This window comes from Coregonus lavaretus (assembly GCF_964263955.1).
Source record: "Coregonus lavaretus genome assembly, chromosome: 26".
Lineage (NCBI taxonomy): Eukaryota > Metazoa > Chordata > Actinopteri > Salmoniformes > Salmonidae > Coregonus > Coregonus lavaretus.
The window spans coordinates 26,586,195-26,607,135 of record NC_140013.1 but is presented as its reverse complement, the minus strand read 5'-3'; the positions used below and the strand labels follow the sequence as shown (position 1 = coordinate 26,607,135).

The 20,941-nt window shown below is 43.8% G+C and overlaps 2 protein-coding genes across 2 annotated transcripts; one reads left to right on the top strand and one right to left on the bottom strand.

Moving 5' to 3' along the window:
- Positions 1 to 592: 592 nt before the first annotated feature.
- On the top strand, positions 593 to 7,548 carry LOC311101698 (dapper homolog 3-like; the record flags this gene model as incomplete). The annotated part of the gene is made up of 4 exons (XM_084142851.1): positions 593 to 823; positions 5,244 to 5,376; positions 5,767 to 5,880; positions 6,059 to 7,548. 4 exons carry the CDS (start codon positions 593 to 595, stop codon positions 7,546 to 7,548), a joined length of 1,968 nt encoding a protein of 655 aa, XP_083998977.1.
- A 9,038-nt stretch (positions 7,549 to 16,586) lies between these two features.
- Positions 16,587 to 20,639, bottom strand: LOC311101968 (C5a anaphylatoxin chemotactic receptor 1-like; the record flags this gene model as incomplete). The annotated part of the gene is made up of 2 exons (XM_084143197.1): positions 20,474 to 20,639; positions 16,587 to 17,678 (listed from the first exon to the last, which is right to left on the bottom strand). Exon 2 carries the CDS (start codon positions 17,664 to 17,666, stop codon positions 16,587 to 16,589), a length of 1,080 nt encoding a protein of 359 aa, XP_083999323.1. The 5' UTR covers positions 17,667 to 17,678; positions 20,474 to 20,639.
- Positions 20,640 to 20,941: the final 302 nt, after the last annotated feature.

Genomic DNA, 20,941 nt, shown 5'->3' with positions numbered 1-20,941 from the left:
TGATAAGGGTTAATGCCCTCTTCATATTTCTTGACCCTCTTATTTATCGTCATATTTCATTCAATATGTCCCAGTGAAGCATGCCATCGATAGGATAACCAGGTATCCAGACAGCCTCAACCCACATTATTCGAGTGTGTATGGTTGGGGTAGATGTGTAGTGCGTAAAAGTAGTGGGAAAATACATAGGGAATGGGCTTTAGCCAACCCATCAAGACACATAGCATTTTTCATCCAATTACAATTGAGGCAGGATTGCAAGGGGTGGATGCAATCCCCTTTTTAATCATGACTGTGATATCAGAGCCAATAGAGTGTGAAGGAGGGCGGAGCACACCATTCTATGTCTGACAGCTGCGAAATAGAAAATGTTTAGCACATAGCCACAGGCACCTTGCTGCAAATAGGCAACCATCACTATAGCCTAATGCAAAGAAATCAGTATGGATATCCACATGTGCGATGAAGAACAAAATTGTATGCAACACGGGGGTTAAAAAAGATAAGGAGTGGAGCAAGAACCTTTTTGTAAAATAAATATTGAATGTAATTCAGGTTTTTCTATCAAACCATTGGAAGAGGATTTGGAACCATGTACCATGCCTTTTCTTTCCCAATGACTGCGGAGCGCAGTCGGAATAAGGAGCGCCTGGAGGCCAGTCTGGCCGGACTCTGTGAGCTGGAGCTCCGCAAGCAGAGGCAGGAGTGCCTGGTCCTCGGTGCTCTGTCCCTGGGGGAGCCCATGCTCGAAAATTCCACAAGGAACAAGCTATCTGGTTTCAACAGCTGGGGGCAAGATAACTTGACATTGAGACGTCAACTGGTAAGAAGTTAGAGAGATGGGGGTAGTTTGGACATTGTTGCTTTTTTATCTGGCAAATAGGTACGCTAATATACTTCGTAGAAACATTGTTCCAGTGCGCAGAATGGCTACTCGCCAAGGGTGGTCGGTCGCCACCGCGATTAACCCCCATTGTACCCCTAGGCTCTACATGGAGGGATAGGCTACATAGCCTATATAAAATACGTAAAAAAAATGTTTACCGTTAGTGGACAATGCATTGGTGGGGTGCGCCTATTGCTCAGCGACGACACTTATCTGCAAGAAAAGTTACTTAACTTGATTAATGGTATCCCCATCTGAAAGGATCTAATCGTTCCCATCCTTCGGGCGCAGATTTATGCCTTGGGGTAACGAAATGGGGGGTGGAGCGGTCCACGGTTTAACGACCCATTGTTCCCTGCATGATCCCTGCATGACCAGAGATTTATGTTGTATTTTACTTAGCAAGTGTTTATACCTATTAATTCGTCGACTTTTCTTTTTCAAATTCGTTTATAACGGGAGATGATGGGCTATGTGAATAGTTACATTTCTATTAAATCAATTTTGATAGGCCTATGTCTTTATATGATATTAATAGCATAGCATCATATATAATTTAGATATAAGTTATAAGGCACGTTTCTTTAGCCTGTGGAGATTTTCGACGTCCTTACGGGAACTAGCCTATAGGCAAGGATGGATTATGCTGCCAGAGGTGGGCGTGATGCGTGTCCCACCACTCAAGAGAATCCGACCATCCAACCCATGTTATCCCAAATAATAATAAAAAAGATCTCTAGCTATCCATGACGGAAACTATTACACATGCATAGCATTAGCCTATTATAGAGACAATGGGCTTAAAAAATAAATAAAACATATCTTCAAACAATACATGTTTTCTTTGGAATGAATGGGATGTCACAATTTTCTCCTTATGCCCAACTTTCTCCCTCTATCCTTCAAAAAAAAAGACTCACAGGCTTAGTAGCCTTCAGACTACACTACACCCTCGACTCGCACACGGCCCACTGTCTTCAGTAGAAAGCTCCTATCAACGATGGTGAAATAAATTAAATCAGCCGCGTTCCTCTCCTCCAGCCTCCCCCCGAGTTCCTCTCCTCTGCCGCGGCCCAAACAATAGGCGCATATGGAGCGGAATACTAATGAACCCGAGGGCCTTGGTGCGCAGACAGGGGAATCATGCCGCCACTTTGAAAGCACAACTGTAACAGATCACCAATGAGATGTCAACGCAGAACAAACTGGCTCCGCTTCGAAGGGGATGGTAAAGACTATTTCTTAGACTGTGCGTGGAGTGACTGCCCCTAAATGCCGCATATATTCTCACAATGTGCAGTGCGCATTTCATCAAATCATTCCGTTTGGTCCATTTGAGGGATCTGTCATTTGGATCGATGGATATTAACTACATTGTCGATCCAAGCAAATTCCTTGGAGGTTATTGGTTGGAGAATTATCTGACATCAAGGTCTAATTGAACCACCTTTATTCAGCCCATCTACCCAAACATCACTTCTCCGTGTGTCACCACTGGACCCAATCTCATATTGCATGTAGAGAGTCTATGTTGTGTGGAGGCTTTAAGGCAGGTTCACACAGAAGCAGCTGACCCATGCTGCCCTCTCCTGGGAGGGGGGGGGGGGCAGTTCCCTTGGCAGTGGCTTTGGCCCTAGGGCCTCCTGTCCTGTCTATAGGCCATTGGCCCAGTGTGGAGGTGCTGACAGACATGCCATGCCAGACAGCAGCTGGTAAAGCACAAGACATTGACTGCACTCTGAGACACCCTGCTGTGTGTGTTTGGAGATCTCAAGCATTAGCAAGCCTGTGTGTGTGTTCATATGTACTGTATGTGCATGTGCTTACGTGTGTGTGTGTGTGTGTGTGTGTGTGTGTGTGTGTGTGTGTGTGTGTGCATACAGCTGCGTCGCTATTGATCTATGTGCTTGGCCTCAGTTTGTGGTGATTTGGGCATGTCTAAGACGCCGTGTGCCCTTGTGTCTTCCGTAGAGTGCCACATCATTAGTGAGAGTACCCCTCTCAGCAGTGAGTGACTGATGTCTGGGTGGGTGAGAGCGTCCTGGGCCTTTGTCCCTTAACATCCCCCTTCTTCATTAGCCAGCTTCCCCCTGAGCTGGAGGCTCTTAGCAGCTGTGTCACCTGAGCACTGACTGACTGATTGGGAAGTCAAGCTGGATAGAGTCCATTCAGAGCCAGTTGTCTCTGCTGGGGAGGCAGGCCACGGAGGCCAGAGTATGCAGCTTGCATGCCCCATTCACGCCTGTTATGTAAACATGGTGTGTGTGCATGCATGCATGCGTGTGTGTGCTTGTGTCTGTGTGTGAACGGTGGCTTAGTCAAGCGGTGGAGTAGTGGGGGCCAGGGTGGTGTTGTGTAGCAGTAGTTTCCGGCCTCCCACAGTCCTCTCCCTTTGGTGCCAGTCACAACATTGCTTTAATTATAGAGGGGCTGTGTGCCCGATTCCATGGCTCCCCGTCTCACTGCCACCGAAGCTGCCTGGCTTCTCCCCTTCCCATCCCCCTCTCCTATGGAGAGAGCACAGGATGCAATAACATAGTAATGACACCAGGCAGTGTGCGGTATGAGACCTGGGAGCCAGGAGGCGTCAATTAATAATGCAGCAGAATCAAAGGTATCGTCATGAAAGGGAACCCGCCTGAGACCCCTCCAGAGCTACACACTCTGGAAGTCAGCAGTATGTTTACTGTGTGTTTGTTTGTGTGTCCTCAAAGATTTGTTTGTGTTCTGTGTCATTACATTTGAATTAGCCAGCCTGTCACAGTGTCTGCTAGTTCTAGATCCACGTGAGCCTAGCATGTCGGAGGACCTAGGCCTAATGATCCATTGTGTGAAAGTGTGTCACGGATAAATTGATTTCCAATACACTCTCTTCCTCTCTCTCTTTCTTTCCTACCTTCCTTGTGTTCTTTCTTTTCTCGCACTCAGGTTGCTATAAAACCTAGAGATCTCTTCCACTTTCCTATTAGTAACCACCATAATACAATGATTTTGTATTTGATATTAGCTTAGTGGCAGAAAACATCTCTCCAATAGGTTTTATTGCATAATGGATGCTTAGGCAGACAGTCTGGCTTGGGTCTTTTGGCTGTTCACAAACACAGAACTGCTATCACACTGATCTATTCTAGTCTGCCTTAGACAAAGGACCCAGAATCCCAGCAATTATTCCAGCGCTGCTGAGTGACTAAAAAAGCAGCCATCCTCATAACCAGATATGTTGCTGCTTGTTTTTTTTTTACTCAGCATCCATCTGGTGGTCCTCTGTAGCTCAATTGGTAGAGCATGGCGCTTGTAACACCAGGGTAGTGGGTTCAATCCCCGGAACCACCCATACGTAAAAATGTATGCACACATGACTGTAAGTCGCTTTGGATAAAAGCGTCTGCTAAATGGCATATTATTATTATCTGAATAGGAAAGTTGGGATCTACAGTATGTGGTGTGTTTTTATATAGTCTAGCTAACATACTGTACGCTCATTTAATTCAAGGAATAATTTCCCCTCCCCGCCACATCCTGATGGAGGCAGCTTGCTGCTGAAACCCTGGTCACTTTTAATAAATAATTTGTATCCCAGCAGTGTACAGCTACATCCTTTTTTAAGTAAGCCCCTTCCACACACACACACACACACACACACACACACACACACACACACACACACTCAGACACACACACACACAAACACTGTGCATAAAGCGACTCCTGTCAGTTGTCTAACAGCCTCTCCATCCCCAAGACTCTGTAATTTAGAGTGTCACATCATTTTGCTGATGTCTTTTAATGACATAATTTAATGTAGCAAGAGTCATAACAGGCAAATTGAAGTGTGTGAGTGTGTGTGTGTGCGTGTGCGTGTGTGTGTGCTGGGGAGGTCATGTGTAGCTAGTGTTTGTTGGCTGTGAGTGCTACTCAGATGACCTGCAATTGCCTGGCTGATTGAACAAGCATGTCCAATTGCACATTTTCCTCCTCCCCTGGTGTATGATGTGTGTCCTGCTGCGTGTGCATCCACAAAAATAACATCTCAACACAGTTCCCAGAACAGTGAATCATTCATGTTCCAGCTGGCTGCATCCTCAGGTATCTTACGTAACTGGGATGGGGCTATAGGAGCATGCATTTAGCCCATGCAGCCATGCACACTGATGTCTATAGGCCTATACTACTGCCACTATCCAAAGGTGGGAAGAAAACATTCTTTATAAGGTTATCTGTTTAAGGTTAATCGTGTGTTTTGGTCTTCCAATTAAATGGATGAAAAATTACTACACTTGGTCATAATTCACATTGACTTATAATGATGTATGTCTTGGGGTGTGTGTGATCATGCCTGTGTGTTGGTCTGTTTCAGAGTGCGCTCCAGAGCTCCCCCTGGGGTAAGATGCTGGCACTGGAACAGCAGGTGGGCGAGCTGAGAGTGGACACAGATGACGTCACCTATGAGGGGACCCAAGGGAACACGGGGGACAGTCGGCCCAGCTCAGGTACTCCTCATGCTACCACTTCTCAATTTCTGACCTCTGAACTTGAACCCCTGAACCACATCAGAGGGGCATGGAGTACTTATATTTTTCTTAATGTAGACACTGTAATTTACCTTATTTTTGTGTGTGTATTTGACCCATGTTCTGTATATTTTCTGTATACTCTTTTTACATGGATCGTGGCCCTACATTTCTTTGAAGTACATGTATAATGACTTTAACATTTAATTAGTTTTTGACAAATGTTGTTTTTATGCCCTACTTTCTACTGTTAGTGGTTCTGTGGTTTGTGAAAGAGCGGAGACGTTGAAAATTAGTTTAGTCAACATATGGTTTGAGAAATCCTGAAAGAGCTGAGGTTTAATGCGTGACATCATCTGTGTTTGCCAGGGTTCTATGAGTCGAGTGAGGGCCAGTCTCCAAAGGGGCATTCCTGTCCCTCTGAGTTCCCAGAGCCCCCCCCTGGCTGGGGCTACAGCAGCACTGAGAGGCCCAAGTCTCTGAGTGAGTTCAGCTCGACTCTCACTATCAACAGTTCTCTTTCAACCCCAATAGGGTTCATGGTATCATAGAACAATACCATGGACTGTCTTAACTTTATTACATCATTATTAGAGTTGCATTAGGTACTGGTATCAGTGGTAAAACAAACATGACTTCTCTCTGTGCTCTCCATCTACAGAAGATTCCCTCCAGCTGACAGGTGAGAGTCTGATGGAACCAGCCCCTCGTGCCACTGTGCCCCGCTCCTTCTCTGCCCCCTACCCACCCCTGGAGGGCATCGCTGAGGAGGGTATGGCCGAGGAGCCCTGGCAGTGGGACCCACACTCTGCCCAGGATTGGGAGGACCAGGACCAGGCCACTGAGGAGGACTTCCAGCAGGCCCTGAGGGTAGAAGGCTACATCCTGGGTCTCATCCATCGCTACACGCTCTCACCCCGGCCCTGCATGCCTCGTACCAGCCTGGGGCCTGACCCCTCCATCTCCTCCTCCTCCAGCATCAACAGGCAGAGCAGCCTGCGAAGGAAACCCCCTCTTCACACCCCCGAGCACTGCATCCCTGACCCACAGGACCTCTACCCTGACCCTGAGTGCCAGGCCTGGGGGTGTGACCCTCTAGACGGGGAGGCGTGGGGGGTAGAGGCCCCATCCATGGAGGAGGACTGTTATCTGTCTTTACCCTACCCTCCCTCCAGACCCCACTCCCTGGCTGGGGGGCATCCACCCTCCCTGGACCCCCCTTGTGGAGCTCTGGACCCTTGTTTCAGTAGTGAGTCTGATTCCCCCCAGCACTACCTACTACCCCACTCCCCAGCTTCACATAACCACCTTGTCAGAGCCCAGTACATCCCTGGGCAGCCTTGCCACGCCCCTGTACGCTCCCCCTCACACTGTCCTCCAGAACACTCCCCCTCACATTATCCTCCAGAGCCTTCCAAGCCCAGCCGAACCTTTGTGTCCCCAGACCAAAGCAGCTCAAAGCCCAGAGCCACGGGGAAGAAGAGTCATGAGGAGAGACAGAGCTCCAAGAAGCCTGGCCACAAGACCTGCCGCTCCCAGTCTGAGAACAGTCTGATGGGGCAGAGGGCTTTCCCTAAGCGCAGGTTCAGCACAGCCGAGCGCCCCCAGAACCAGAGGGGCCAGGGTCCACACACAGGCCCCCAGCACAGCAACACCGCTGGGGGGCGACGCTGGTGCTCCACCCTGGAGCTCAGCCAGGAGGAAGGGAAGACCAAGGGTGAGCAGGCCCACAGATGCCCACATCGTAGGGCCCGCCTCACCCAGGCCTGCGCTCATCCCAACCCCAACCATCACTCCCAGGTCCATGCCCAGCCTCGCCTCTCAGAGTACCCAGAGAGAGCACCTCTGTGTCGTGGAGAGGACGGCTATGTGCAGGCTGACCCTGGGGAGTCAGAGTCCAGCATGAGTGAGGTGTACTCCCCTGCCTCCAGCTCCCTCTCCAGTGACTCCGATGAGGGGGGGCTGGTGTGGCCCCAGCAGCTGCCCCCTCGCCTGGCCCCCTCCTCTTCCTCCTCTTCCTCCTCCCATCAGGCCTCCTCAAAGGCCTCCTCGCAGCCCAAGGCCTTTGTTAAAATCAAAGCCTCTCATGCCCTGAAGAAGAAGATTCTGCGATTCCGCGCCGGCTCTCTCAAAGTCATGACCACAGTCTGAAAATATGTCTGTCACTGACTGCTTCTACTGCCCATATCCTGTACAGTTCAACCTACATCACCTACAGTTCACACCCTCTGTCTACCTCTGCTGGTCAGTGCAGCATTGTCATCAAATCAAAAGCTATTTTACCTTTAGGAAAAACTCAGATGTCTGTAACTGGCCTAAGCTCAGTATCATGATATCATCTAGCTAAACCACATTTCACCATCATCAGACTGTGCATTAACTCTGCATTAACCATGAATGTGTTTAATGAAAGTCATCCTCTGATGGTACCACTGCCATGTCACATATGTACACCTGAAAGTGAACCGCTACCTCTCTTCTCTCAGCTGCACCACCTTGCAGCCTGAACTTGAAGCCCATGTCTGTAGCACTGACCCTGTAGGGGGCGACTGCAGTGAGGGGTCAACACACACACTTCCGGCCTTGTTTGTATGAATGTAGTTTGTAAATAAAAAAATTGTGGTCGCTTAGGCCATGTGTTTCATTTGACACTTTCTAGTATTCAACCTGGAATGGTGGACTCAATAATGCCTAATGGATATTTCTCACAAATAAATACAGTTATTTTCACATCAGATCTTTTTCAGAGCTGATCTGATTGGTCAAAGACCAATTAGTGAAAAAAATATCAGAATTGAGCTAACTGTGTTATATGTAGCCTCTCTCTGCCTAAACTGCTTTCAGTGTGCAATGTTGCATAACAGAATGTGTACATCACTGTCACCCCCCTGTTGTGTATCAGTAAAACTGCCTTAAACTTTGCTCAAAACATCTGCTGCATATTTTCATTGACCAAGTTATGAAAAAAAGTTGTTCATTCTAAGATTTTATGACATTATTCCATCACTTCTTGCATGATTGAGAGTATGGTATACTATCCCTAACCCAGGCCTTACCCTTTTTATTTTTATTAGGTTTTTTTTACAGTACCAGTCAAAAGTTTGGACACACCTACTAATGCAAGGGTTTTTCTTTATTTTTACTATTTTTTACATTGTAGAATAATAGTGAAGACATCAAAATTATGAAATAACACATATGGAATCATGCAGTAACCAAAAAAGTGTTAAACAAATTGTAAATTTGAGATTTTTGGTTACAACCGGCGTGTCTCTGTGAGACGTGGTGTGGGTAAACTGATAATCTCAGCATGTGTGGTACCCACCGTAAAGCATGGAGGAGGAGGTGTTATGGTGGGGGGTGCTTTGCTGGTGATACTGTCTGTGATTTATTTAGAATTCAATGCGCACTTAACCAGCATGGCTACCACAGCATTCTGCAGCGATACGCCATCCCATCTGGTTTGGGCTTAGTGGGACTATCATTTGTTTTTTAACAGGACAATGACCCAACACACCTCCAGGCTGTGTAAAGGCTATTTTATCAAGAAGGAGAGTGATGGAGTGCTGCATCAGATTACTTGGCCTCCGCAACCACCCAACCTCAAACCAATTGAGATGGTTTGGGCTGAGTTGGACGGCAGAGTGAAGGAAAAGCAGCCAACAAGTGCTCAGCATATGTAGGAACTCTTTCACTATTGTTGGAAAAGCATTCCAGGTGAAGCTGGTTGAGAGAATGCCAAGAGTGTGCAAAGCTGTCATCAAGGCAAAGGGTGGCTATTTGAAGAATCTCAAATATAAAATATATTTTGATTTGTTTAACACTTTTTTGGTTACTACATGATTCCATATGTGTTATTTCATAGTTTTGATGTCTTCACTATTATTCTACAATGTAGAAAATAGTAACAATAAAGAAAAACCCTTGAATGAGTAGGTGTGTCCAAACTTTTGACTGGTACTGTATGTCCCAAAGTTGAACCCCCTCGTCTTTAGGCAAGCACAGAGCACAGAGATTGTGAATGATAAACTATTTTGTCACACTTTATTTGGATAGTCTGGATTTTCCATCTGTAGATGCTCTATAGATGGTCATACTATCAACAAACTATCTGTTGATAAGCAACTGCCTCCTAAGCTTACAGTTAGAATTAGGTTTAGAATAAGGGTTAGGTTAGGGTTAGGGCTAGGGTTAGGGTAAGGGTTAAGTTTAAGGTTAGGATAAGGGTTAAGGTTAGGGTTAGTAGATAGTCAGTTGAATTGTTACTGATAGTCTATAGAGCATCTACATATAGACTATCCAAATAAAGCGTTACCAACTATTTCAAAGTGGCACCAGTGAACTGTATTTCTAGGGAATGCAGGGGTGATTTATTGAGAAAATGGCACTGTTGATTACTACATGATATGTGAAAGAGAATGTCTGCTTTTTCCAGTGGGGAAAAAAAGGATTTAGTCAGCCACCAATTGTGCAAGTTTTCCCACTTAAAAAGATGAGAGAGGCCTGTAATTTTCATCATAGGTACACGTCAACTATGACAGACAAAATGAGATTTTTTTTCTCCAGAAAATCACATTGTAGGATTTTTAATGAATTTATTTGCAAATTATGGTGGAAAATAAGTATTTGGTCACCTACAAACAAGCAAGATTTCTGGCTCTCACAGACCTGTAACTTCTTATTTAAGAGGCTCCTCTGTCCTCCACTCGTTACCTCTATTAATGGCACCTGTTTGAACTTGTTATCAGTATAAAAGACACCTGTCCACAACCTCAAACAGTCACACTCCAAACTCCACTATGACCAAGACCAAAGAGCTGTCAAAGGACACCAGAAACAAAATTGTAGACCTGCACCAGGCTGGGAAGACTGATTCTGCAATAGGTAAGCAGCTTGGTTTGAAGAAATCAACTGTGGGAGCAATTATTAGGAAATGGAAGACATACAAGACCACTGATAATCTCCCTCGATCTGGGGCTCCACGCAAGATCTCACCCCGTGGGGTCAAAATGATCACAAGAACGGTGAGCAAAAATCCCAGAACCACACGGGGGGACCTAGTGAATGACCTGCAGAGAGCTGGGACCAAAGTAACAAAGCCTACCATCAGTAACACACTACGCCGCCAGGGACTCAAATCCTGCAGTGCCAGACGTGTCCCCCTGCTTAAGCCAGTACATGTCCAGGCCCGACTGAAGTTTGCTAGAGTGCATTTGGATGATCCAGAAGAGGATTGGGAGAATGTCATATGGTCAGATGAAACCAAAATATAACTTTTTGGTAAAAACTCAACTCGTCGTGTTTGGAGGACAAAGAATGCCTAGTTGCATCCAAAGAACACCATACCTACTGTGAAGCATGGGGGTGGAAACATCATGCTTTGGGGCTGTTTTTCTGCAAAGGGACCAGGACGACTGATCCGTGTAAAGGAAAGAATGAATGGGGCCATGTATCGTGAGATTTTGAGTGAAAACCTCCTTCCATCAGCAAGGGCATTGAAGATGAAACGTGGCTGGGTCTTTCAGCATGACAATGATCCCAAACACACCGCCCGGGCAACGAAGGAGTGGCTTCGTAAGAAGCATTTCATGGTCCTGGAGTGGCCTAGCCAGTCTCCAGATCTCAACCCCATAGAAAATCTTTGGAGGGAGTTGAAAGTCTGTGTTGCCCAGCGACAGCCCCAAAACATCACTGCTCTAGAGGAGATCTGCATGGAGGAATGGGCCAAAATACCAGCAACAGTGTGTGAAAACCTTTTGAAGACTTACAGAAAACGTTTGACCTGTGTCATTGCCAACAAAGGGTATATAACAAAGTATTGAGAAACTTTTGTTATTGACCAAATACTTATTTTCCACCATAATTTGCAAATAAATTCATAAAAAATCCTACAATGTGATTTTCTGGATTTTATTTTCTCATTTTGTCTGTCATAGTTGACGTGTACCTATGATGAAAATTACAGGCCTCTCTCATCTTTTTAAGTGGGAGAACTTGCACAATTAGTGGCTGACTAAATACATTTTTCCCCCACTGTATAATGCCAGGAGCCGCTTGTGGATTTAACAGGTCTAACACAGTTCCACCTCCGACATGCCAAAACAACCGCTATGGGGATATCAGCTAAAGCGGATCTGATTGAATAGAGCCCTTAAATACAGATAAAGCCAAACGTAATTGCACAAGTGTGATTGCTGGCGGAAACATATTGCAGAGAGGGCAGGGGTTCCTGTTCTGTTGCATAACACTGGGTTCAAGTTTCTGGATTAGAGTTTCTGAACTCCCTCATCTTTAGGCAAGCACAGAGAACAGAGATTGTGAATGATAAGCAATTTCAAAGTGGCACTCCAGTGAACTGTATTTCTAGGGAATGCAGGTGTGATTTATTGAGAAAGTTGCACTGCGGATTACCACAGATGATATCTGAAAGAGAGAGCTTATCACAGTAGTGGCAGAGAGGAAGAAGACATGGGTGTGGGATGACATGATGAAAGACACCAAAAAAGCATTTTAAAGAGCAACTTGGTTAATACATGTATTTATTTTCTTATTTTTCGTTTTTTAACACAATTCACTTCTGATGTGCTCATTAACAGTTCTTGTTATTATCTGAGGGCTAAAACATGACATATTTGTCAAAATGACATATCTATGAAAATGAACTAAAATCTAAACTACGGCCTAGATCAGGGGTGTCAAACTCATTTTAGCTCAGGGGCCACATGGAGGAAAATCTATTCCCAAGTGGGCCGGACCGGAAAAATCATGGTATATATAACTTAAAAACAACAACTTCAGATTGTTTTCTTTGTTTTAATACGATCAACATACAACATAAAGCTGGAGCCTGAGGACAGTGTGTCCAAAATAGTACAAGCACAACATCACTATTAATCATAAAACACGTCAAGTTTATTAGAAAATTCTAAAGAAAAAGAACACACAAACACACAATGCCTCAGTGATTAACAGAACTGTTTCACAGATCACAGAACTATATCAGGGTGTCATTTCTCAGGCAGAAATGTAGATAAAAATAATGAAATCCTGTTCCCAAAACAAGTGCAAGAACCACAGAGTCAAGAATAGGTTATATATACAAATAAAATAAAATCAATTAAAAACAATAGCACATCAACATAAAAACATATAAACATAAAGCTGGAGCCTGAGGACAGTGTCCAAAAGCACAACATCACTATTAATCATAAAACACCTCAAGTTATTTGAAAGTTCTGAGGACAAAGAACACACAAACACACAATGCCTCAGTGATTCACAGAAGTATATCACAGATCACAGAACTATATCAGGGTGTCATTTCTCAGGCAGAAATGTAGATAAAAATAATGAAATCCTGTTCCCCAAACAAGTGCAAGAACCACAGAGTCAAGAATAGGTTAAATATACAAATAAAATAAAATCAATTAAAAACAATAGCACATCAACATAAAAACATAAAAACATAAATCTGAAAGCGTTGCTCAAACTCCCGTAACAGTCCCGTTATTTTATCTTTGAACCGCTTCATGTCTGCCACATGTTGGGTCGCGCACACATTTTTCAGACAGGGGAAGTGAGCTGCATCACCACTGGCAAGTTGCGTCTCCCACAATGACAGCTTCAACTTGAAAGAACGTATGCTGTCATAATACTGCGTGACAACTTTGTTGCGCCCTTGCAGCTGTTTGTTCAAGTTATTCAGGTGCTCTGTAACATCCACCATAAATGCAAGGTCCTGCATCCATTCTGCGGAATGAAATTCTAACACTGGTTTGCCCTTTTCTTCCATGAACTGTTCAATTTCTTCTCGTAAATCAAAGAAACGCCTCAGCACAGCACCTCGGCTTAACCATCTTACCTCAGTGTGGTATGGCAGGCCATAGATGTGGTCTTTCTCTCTGAGAAGGCTGTCAAACTAACGGTGATTCAGGCTTCTGGATCGGATGAAATTAACAGTTTGGATGACCACCTTCATGACGTTATCCATCTTTAATGACTTGCAACACAAAGCCTCCTGGTGCAAAATACAGTAAAAAGTCAAAAAATCACGTCCTCCATTTGCAGATTGCACTTTCTCTCTGAACTTTGTCACAACGCCTGCTTTTTCCCCGATCATTGAGGGCGCACCATCTGTAGCCAGGCTGACAGCGCGGGACCAGTCCACTCCGACCCTGTCCAGCGCGCCGACGAGTGCGGTAAAAATATCAGCTGCTGTCGTTGTATCTGTCATCGGCACCAACTCCACGAACTCCTCGGTGACGGTCAATGTGTCATCAACTCCGCGGATGAAAATGGCCAGTTGTGCAACATCTGTAATGTCCGTGCTTTCATCAATTGCAACCGAAAACGCAATAAATGACTTTACTTTTTGCTTCAACTGGCTGTCCAAATCCACTGAAAGATCGGAAATCCTGTCTGCAACTGTGTTTCTTGTCAGGCTGATATTTGCAAAAGCCTGCCGCTTTTCAGGGCACACAATCTCCGCTGCCTTCATCATGCATGTTTTTACAAATTCACCCTCACTAAATGGTTTTGAAGCCACTGCGATTTCATTAGCAATGAGGTAGCTAGCTTTCACTGCAGCGTCACTGATGTCTCGGCTGTGAGTAAACACAGACTGCTGTTTCTTCAGACCCGCCAACAGTTCATTCACCTTCTCTCATCTCCGCTGTCCTTGAAAGTTGTCATATTTGTCGGCATGAAGACTCACATAGTGGCGACGAAGGTTATATTCTTTCAGCACTGCAACATGCTCCGAACACACCAAACATACAGCTTTCCCATTCAATTCCGTGAATAAATAGGATGACCATTTTTCTTGGAACACTCTGCACTCTGCGTCCACTTTTCTCTTTTTTGACAGAGACATATTGGGGCAATGAGGGTGCCAAAGCACATAATGTTAAAAGTAGAAGCCGTAATAAATATCGCGGGCAAAACAAAGTAGCTCATTGGCTGCACGTGCTTGACCTACTTGCTCTGCCCCGGTATAAACAGTTTGCTTGCTTAACACAATTGCTATTGCGCCATCCAGTGGACGCAATTGGAACAGCAGTTTATTTTATTGAAAAATTGCAGTGCATTTTTATACTTTACAAAATTATTATTACATTTTTTTTTTTTTTTTTTTTTTTTTTTTTTTTAAATCATCTCGCGGGCCGGATTAAACCCGTTTGCGGGCCTGATCCGGCCCGCGGGCCGGACGTTTGACACCCCTGGCCTAGATTCAATCAGATCAAGAGTTAACAAACACCCACATAGCTGATGCTTTGGAGGTGTAAATGCGTTGAAGCTGTCAATTCGATGCTCTTGATCATTGTCACGAAGCCACACCTGTCCCACTTGCGTTAGGTTATATAAAAAATAATTATGCTTAAGTTGAAATTCATTAAACAAAATAATGAGGATTTCTATCAGCCTATCAAGGTGTAGATTACATCTCACATTCCACTGTTCCAACTTGTAAACTAGGCTGGATTTTCCATCTGTAGATGCTCTATAGATGGTCATACTATCAACAAACTATCTGTTGATAAGTAACTGCCTCCTAAGCTTACAGTTAGAATTAGGTTTAGAATAAGGGTTAGGCTAAGGTTAGGGTTAGGGCTAGGGTTAGGGTAAGGGTTAAGTTTAAGGTTAGGATAAGGGTTAAGGTTAGGGTTAGTACATAGTCAGTTGAATTGTTACTGATAGTCTATAGAGCATCTACATATAGACTATCCAAATAAAGTGTTACCAACTATTTCAAAGTGGCACCAGTGAACTGTATTTCTAGGGAATGCAGGGGTGATTTATTGAGAAAATGGCACTGTTGATTACTACATGATATGTGAAAGAGAATGTCCGCTTAATGTATAATGCCAGGAGCCGCTTGTGGATTTAACAGGTCTAACACAGTTCCACCTCCGACATGCCAAAACAACCGCTATGGGGATATCAGCTAAAGCGGATCTGATTGAATAGAGCCCTTAAATACAGATAAAGCCAAACGTAATTGCACAAGTGTGATTGCTGGCGGAAACATATTGCAGAGAGGGCAGGGGTTCCTTTTCTGTTGCATAACACTGGGTTCAAGTTTCTGGATTAGAGTTTCTGAACTCCCTCATCTTTAGGCAAGCACAGAGAACAGAGATTGTGAATGATAAGCAATTTCAAAGTGGCACTCCAGTGAACTGTATTTCTAGGGAATGCAGGTGTGATTTATTGAGAAAGTTGCACTGCTGATTACCACAGATGATATCTGAAAGAGAGAGCTTATCACAGTAGTGGCAGAGAGGAAGAAGACATGGGTGTGGGATGACATGATGAAAGACACCAAAAAAGCATTTTAAAGAGCAACTTGGTTTATGTATTTATTTTCTTATTTTTTGTTTTTTAACACAATTCACTTCTGATGTGCTCATTAACAGTTATTGTTATTATCTGAGGGCTAAAACATGACATATTTGTCAAAATGACATATCTATGAAAATGAACTAAAATCTAAACTACGGCCTAGATTCAATCAGATCAAGAGTTAACAAACACCCACATAGCTGATGTTTTGGAGGTGTAAATGCGTTGGAGCTGTCAATTCGGTGAGCAGCTGCTCTTGATCATTGTCACGAAGCCACACCTGTCCCACTTGCGTTAGGCTATATAAAAAATAATTATGCTTAAGTTGAAATTCATTAAACGAAATAATGAGGATTTCTATCAGCCTATCAAGGTGTAGATTACATCTCACATTCCACTGTTCCAACTTGTAAACTAGGCTGCATGGGATTTCTCTTAATGCGACTCCCTGCAGCAAATGGCAATGTCCGCTTTAGGTATAATACCAGGAGCCGCTTGTGGATTTAACAGCTCTAACGCAGTTCCACCTCTGACACACACACACACACACACACACACACAGAACTTCACATTACATTTAAGTCATTTAGCAGACGCTCTTATCCAGAGCGACTTACAGCTAGTGCATACATTATTTTTTGTTCATACCCCCCATGGGAATCGAACCCACAACCCTGGCGTTGCAAACACCATGCTCTACCAACTGAGCTACATCCCTGCCGGCCATTCCCTCCCCTACCCTGGGCCAATTGTGCGCCGCCACATGGGTCTCCCGGTCGCAGCCGGCTACGACAGAGCCTGGATTCAAACCAGGATCTCTAGTAGCACAGCTAGCACTGCGATGCAGTGCCTTAGACCACTGTGCCACTCGGGAGGCCACACATAATATTAATCTCTTGGGTTCTTCCTGATGTGCTCTTGGACTTGCTCTGTCTGGATACCGGCTCCTCGGTGACGAAGTTGAACATACTGCGCATACTCTTCTTAAAGCCTCGTCCCAGACACACATATAGCAGAGGGTTGAAGCAGCTGTTACAGTAGGCCAGACAGAGGGCCAGGGTGTGGGCCAGCTGTACGTTGGCGCTGTGCGATGAGTGTCGGGGGGTCGATAGAACCAGGAAGTCCAGCATGTGCAGTGGAATCAAGCACAGGAAGAAGCTCAGTGACACGGCAACAATGACCCTCAAGGTGCGTCTGGAGCGCACCTCACTCACCATCCCTGACCCCACCCCAGACCCCCGTCCGGCCCTGCTGTACACAACCCAATGACACGCCACGATGGTGACGAATGGCAGCACGAAACCCACCAGGAAGCGTACTGTAATGATAGCCCAGCCACTGGCTACAGTGTAAGATTCCAGGCAGTCTGACTTACTGGTGCTTAACTGGACCTCCTTCATATGGACAAACTGGGGGATGCTGCCCAGCAGAGCCAGGAGCCACACCCCGACACATACCCAGCCGGCCTTGCGAGGCCTCCTCCAGTTCTGGCACCACACGGGCCGGCTGACCAGCAGCCAGCGGTCCAGGCTGATGAGTACCAGCAGCAGCACGCTACAGTACATAACCAGGTAGATGAGGCCCTTGAGCAGCTTGCAGGCCACAGGGCCAAAGGGCCAGTGCTGGTCCATGGCCAGGGGCACCATGAGGAGGGGCAGGGACAGGCAGCACAGCAGGTCAGCCAGGGCCAGGTTGAGGAACCACAGAGAGGTGACGGAGCGCGGCATGCGGAAGCCCGTCACCCACACCACCAGAGCGTTGCCCGGGACCCCAAGCAGGAAGACCAAGCCATAGAACACCAGGGCGGAGAGGTGACGGAGCCCCAGCATAGGACCAGGGTCCTCAGGCTTGACAAATTCACAATCAGTGATGTTGTAGAAGCTCATCTCCTCATCCGTGAAAATCGAGCACAAATGAAGGTAATCATCCATGCTTGGAGGTGACTGTTGAGGGGAAGGGAAAATACAGTAATATGATAGTTACTATAATAGAATTGTATCAATACAATAATACAGGGATTCTTGAAAGACGGGACAAAAAAAATTTTTCACAAATATTTTTCCTAGTATATATTTTCATAGGATGTATATAAACTCCGTCAGACACCTTAAAAAGCATTTCATTTTTACATGTATTGTCCAACAAGTGTTTAAAGGCCTTGATTGTTTAATGATAACATTAGATTATTCAAATATGTAATACAAATCTCCAAACTTCTTTTTGTTTTATTTTATAGTACTATATGCATGTTTTTCTAGATTCAGAACATTAAACAACATCTATAAAGCAAACATTATCCCTTAGATCTAGCACAGCAAATACAATAGTTTAAGCATATGTTGCAGAACAGTGATTCAATATTTTGTCAGAATAAAACAAAAAATTAACTATCTTAAGTGGTTAGCCACGGAGTTGACATATTTTTGCCTCTAAAAATAAAAGTTCAATATAATTATTTGTAAAATATAGAAAATTATTCATTTGAAAATCTCCAATAAAAACATTTTGTCATATCTTTTAGCACTCTGACGGAGTTAACGTTAGATGAGTTTATGTTTTACGGAGTTGACAAAAATTAATTTTTCTTCTTCATTCAAGTGGTATACAAAGTAGCAATTTTGTTTTCCCTCAGTTGCTTTATGACTCCAAAACCTAATATCCTATATTAATCTATACTGAACAAAAATATAAATGCAACATGCAACAATTTCATTGATTTTACTAAGTTACAGTTCATATGAGGAAATCAGTCCATTTAAATGAATTAATTAGGCCCTAATCTATGGATTTCACATGACTGGGAATGCAGATATGCATCAGTTGGTCACAGATACCTTTTAAAAAATGGGCCTCACAATTGTCCTCAGGATCTCGTCACTGTATTTTTGTGCATTCAAATTGCCATAGATAAAATACAATTGTGTTTGTTGTCCGTAGCTTATGCCTGCCAATACCATAACCCAACCGCCACCATGGGGCATTCTGTTCACAACATTGACATCAGCAAACTGCTCGCCGATACAACGCCATACACATGGTCTACGGTTGAGAGGCCAGTTGGACGTACTGCCAAATTCTCTAAAACAAGGTTGGAGGCGGCTTATGGTAGAGAAATTAATATTCAATTATCTGGCAACAGCTCTGATGGACATTCCTGCAGTCAGCATGCCAATTGCAGGCTCCCTCAAAACTTGAGACATCTGTGGCATTGTGTTGTGTGACAAAACTGCACATTTTAGAGTGGCCTTTTATTGTCCCCAGCACAAGGTGCACCTGTGTAATGATCATGCTGTTTAATCAGCTTCTTGATATGCCACACCTGTCAGGTGGATGGATTATCTTGGCAAAGGAGAAATGCTCACTAACAGGGATGTAAACATTTTAGAGAAATACGCTTTTTGTTCCATACGCTTTTTGTGCGTATGGAACATTTCTGGGATATTTTATTTCAGCTCATGAAACATGGGACCAACACTTTACATGTTGCGTTTATATTTTGTTCAATGATAAGGGAGATGGAGTTGACAGATTATGGTTGTGACCATGGTGATTTCAATATTGTTTTTTCAATTCTATCAAAAGTAGAGAACTTTACAGACCATGAGTGGTCGTGTTGCACTATGTAATGAGAACATGAAGAAGGGGTCCTTAGGTGTAGCTGACCCTGCTCATTCCTGATTAATTTAGGATTTCAGACTAATCTGACGGAGGTGACCAACGGCTCTATTCAATCTGTATCATTGCAGCGTAACAGATTGCTCGCTAGAAATGTTAAGGTAATTTCTGTTTAAGCCGAATGTTTAAACATTGCCTTTAAATTTAAATCACGTTGTAACTATGAACTTCCACGATACGTATTGAATAGCGCCCCAAATAATTTTTTAGGAACCACAGTTTTGAGATAAATATTATTTAAAGTCAGATAGGGCTATTACAAGAAATTAAATAAGATCCCTTTTCAGTTCATATTAATTATTGCTCGTTTTTAGGAGAGTTTGAAATTGGGATCCTTTGCTCCGGACAAGGGTATTTCCATGCATAGAGCCCACATGGGAATGAATAATATTGAAAATATTTTGACATTTCCAAAGGTAAATCTTTCCCCTTATAAAAGGATTGTCCCATCTTTCAAGAATCCCTGAATTTAGAATGGTATAATTGTTTAAGCATTGAAAGCAATATATTTTTACCATTGCATACTATTGTGATGACTAGCTGCTATAGTTTTTTCACTCAAAGTATTTTAAAGATTTAATCCGTAAGTGTCCATATCAAGACCAAAATAAATAACCATAGGACTATTTTTTTAAATGTATTTTTATTTAACTAGGCAAGTTCTTATTTACAATGACAGCCTACCCCGGCCAAACACAGACAACGCTGGGCCAATTGTACGCCGCCCCATAGGACTCCCAATCACAGCAGGATTGTGATACAGCCTGGAATCGAAACAGGGTCTGTAGTGACACCTCTAGCACTGCAATGCAGTGCCTTAGACCGCTGTGCCACTCGGGTAATGTCATTAATGCTGGATTGGCTTAGTTGTGATAACAGGGTTTAACAGGATTTGAAACACACTTTATAAAGTGACTCAAGACCAGTCAGCATTTTACATAACAGTATGACATTTAAAAGTCATCATTCAAGTGCAAAATACCTCTAAAATGAAATAATTTGAATCAGATAATCAATCACCAAACACTGTAAAGTTAAGGTTACAATAAAGGTTGTACTTTACCTTAGATGTCAGACTTATGGCTCAGACGTCCTGTAGTTGATGACTCTGCACACACTAAGAAAAAATAGGAACTGTTCTTCTTTTGCATTTCTGTCCACAGGTCCCTCAACCAATCATAACATCACCTCCTTATGATCGGGAATTCAAAAAATGTCAACGCATTGCCAAATATAGGCATGCAGATACATTGTAGCCTAGGCCTACTTCTGATCAGATAGAAAATATAATACTTTTCAGAAACCTCTGAAAGGTAAATTAAGTAATGTGGTGTATACTGTATATACTTGTGCATAGCTTATCAGATTTTTTTTCTCCCAAAATAATTTCCCCAGAGCCACATAGCTAATGTTAGCACCTATTGCTATCATTGTTATGTTCACAGCAAACCTTTATTGTTAGTCATTATGGTTATCACAGTACTGTTACATAAAATATGTTATATTTGTTTTATATTTACAATTTGCTAGG